Below are 2,487 nucleotides of genomic sequence, written 5' to 3'. Positions count from 1 at the left end.
ACCAGAATCGTTTTTCAGATGGACAAATTATCTCAAATATTACTGCTATTTAGTTTTGATGGGATGAATAAGTAAGAGATTGAGACAGACATGTACCTGATGGTATAGAGTTTAAAATGGCATCTTAGGAAGTGCACTAACATTATCTGTGTGCAAACACTAACTATAAAAATGGATTAAGGACATAATAGGGTCTTTTGGGCACAGCACAGGAGCCGCAGGCATGCTTCCCATGAGGGTAAGGGTTCAGCTTTAATTCTCTTTACAATGCTTTACCAGTGTTTGAAACTAAGTTACTTGTTCTCTTGTGTTCCTCTCGGGTATTGTAGCATCTCCTGCTGTCAGAGAGATGACTAGACACCAGGTAATACTTGTTCCTCTGCTTTTCACATGACAAATGGTGTGGCCCAAGGCACACTGCTAGCAAGCCCGTAATTCTGGAGCAGTACTATCACGATGCCACTTGGAACCTCTTTCTCGCAGTCAGACTTGCCCTCTGATAAGATTTAGGCAGATACTGTGAACCTGAAACAAAGAGAAACACAGGTCTTTGTGTTAAAAGATTAAAAAATCGATCTCTAAAGAAGGCTGGTCTGTCTGTTCCCTGAGTCACATTTTCACGAAAAAAAAAAAAAAAGTCGCATGCAACCATCATTATGTAGAATCCTGACTAAGGGGAAGGCTTCCCTTCCTCAGCCAAATCCAGGCGCTGGTGCCTTCTCCTACACCTGAGGGGTTTGCAAAAACTTTCTCCACAGAAGTCTGTGTCTAGGGCTTAGGAAGATGAGATGTTCTGAACTGGAGCAGAGGTATCTGCTGTGATAGAAATACCCCATTCTTGGAAGATAGTTATCTCTATTTTCCTACCACGGAACAAACGGAAAGCTCTTGATGATCTTTGTTCTGGAAGCAGAGTTAGCGAGGAAGCCACGTGCTGGTTTAACAGGCCAAAAAGAAAACAAACCCTCAGAAGTAACCATGGGAACCTTCGGTCTCCTGTATGGAAATGCAGAAGATCTCTGATCACCGTAGAGGACAGATGGAAAAGACCATGCTGATTTCATGTTTGAAAGATTTAAAACTAATCCAGAACCCAGCTCTCCAGCTCAACCCCTCTGTGCCCTAAACACCCATTAGGTGTGTGCACCTGGAAACCGAAAGGGAGCTGATTGGAGCCTTTCAAGTCGGTCTAACTAGCTCAGTCTCGCTGGTCTTCCCACGCCCCACGTGATGTCTGTCTGGAGACGCCCCGTGCCTCTTACCACCCGACTGTTGAGGGAGGCAACGCTGTTCGTTATTCTCGTGGCCTTTCCATCTTTCCCATTAGACTACGCGCTTCCTAAAGCATGAACTAAAATGGACTAGATTAAAAATTTGGACTTTATTTTTTATTTGTTAAGTGTGGTTAATTCCAGCACTTGGGAGGCAGAGTGAAGTGAGTCTCTGTGAGTTCAAGGCTAGTCATGTCTACACAGTGAATTCCAAGCCAGCCAGGGTTACAGTGTGTGTATATGTGTATGCGTGTGTGTGTGTGTGTGTGTGTGTGTGTGTGTGTGTGATGTATGTATGCTTGCATGTACCACAGTGCAATTGCACAAGTCAGAGGACAACTTTTAGAAATTGTTTCTCTCCTTCCAACCATGAATTCCTGGAATTATTCTCAGATTATCTGGTTTGCCAGCAAGCTGAACTTTTACCCACTAAGCCATCTGTCCACCTCGATTTGTTGTTCAGTGCTAATGCTGAAACCAATGGCAGATCACAGGCCAGGAAAACACTATCACGGTGCCATGTCGGTAGACCTACTCTTGATGCTGAATCCCCAGGCTTTATCCTTGGCAAGGAGTAAGCACTTCCTTGATACATCATTATTCATAAACAAACAGGGAGACACACTCCCCTCCCCCATCCACATTATGATCGAAGCAGTAATTGTGGGGCTGGGGAGGTGGCTAAGTCAGTAAAGTGCTCACCATGATGGAATGCAGACCTGAGTTTGGATCTCCAGCACATACAGAAACACAGAGGCATGGAGACACACCCCTGTAGTCCTAGAGCTGGGGAAACAGGGACACCTGGGGCTTGCTGGGCAGCCAGACTTGCCAATGGGTGAGGTCCACATTTAGGAAGGGACCTATCCTTAAAAGTAAGATACAGCTGGGTGTGACAGTTCACATCTTTAATCTCAACACTTTCGGGAAGCATTGGTAGGTAGATCTCTGCCAGTCTGAGACCAGTCTGGTCTTCATAGTGAGTTCCGGGCCATCCAAAGCTTCAAAAAACAAAAAAACAAAAACAAACAAACAAACAAACAAACAGCAAAAACAACAAAAAAAAACCTCAAAAAACTAAAAACCAGAGGGAGCAGTGATTAAGGAACATAAATGACAGCATGCTTATGTAATACACACACACACACACCCCAACAACTCATTTATTATCAACTAATATTGCCAGGGAACCTAAAAGGCATTGAAAAGCTATCTG

At 44.1% G+C, this 2,487-nt stretch overlaps 1 protein-coding gene across 1 annotated transcript in view; it reads right to left on the bottom strand.

The window, feature by feature from the left end:
- Nucleotides 1–227: 227 nt before the first annotated feature.
- Nucleotides 228–2,487, bottom strand: part of FAM149A (family with sequence similarity 149 member A) — a gene marked incomplete at its 5' end in the record, with an annotated part of 51,995 nt that continues 49,735 nt past the window's right edge. The window contains one exon of the mRNA XM_080928327.1: nucleotides 228–525. Within this exon, the coding sequence (XP_080784453.1) occupies nucleotides 452–525 (74 nt within the window). The 3' untranslated portion in view covers nucleotides 228–451. The remainder of the gene's footprint in view (nucleotides 526–2,487) is intronic.

This window comes from Micromys minutus (assembly GCF_963924665.1).
Source record: "Micromys minutus genome assembly, chromosome: 14".
In the NCBI taxonomy this organism is placed as follows: Eukaryota; Metazoa; Chordata; class Mammalia; order Rodentia; family Muridae; genus Micromys; species Micromys minutus.
This window is presented reverse-complemented; position numbering and strand designations above follow the sequence as displayed.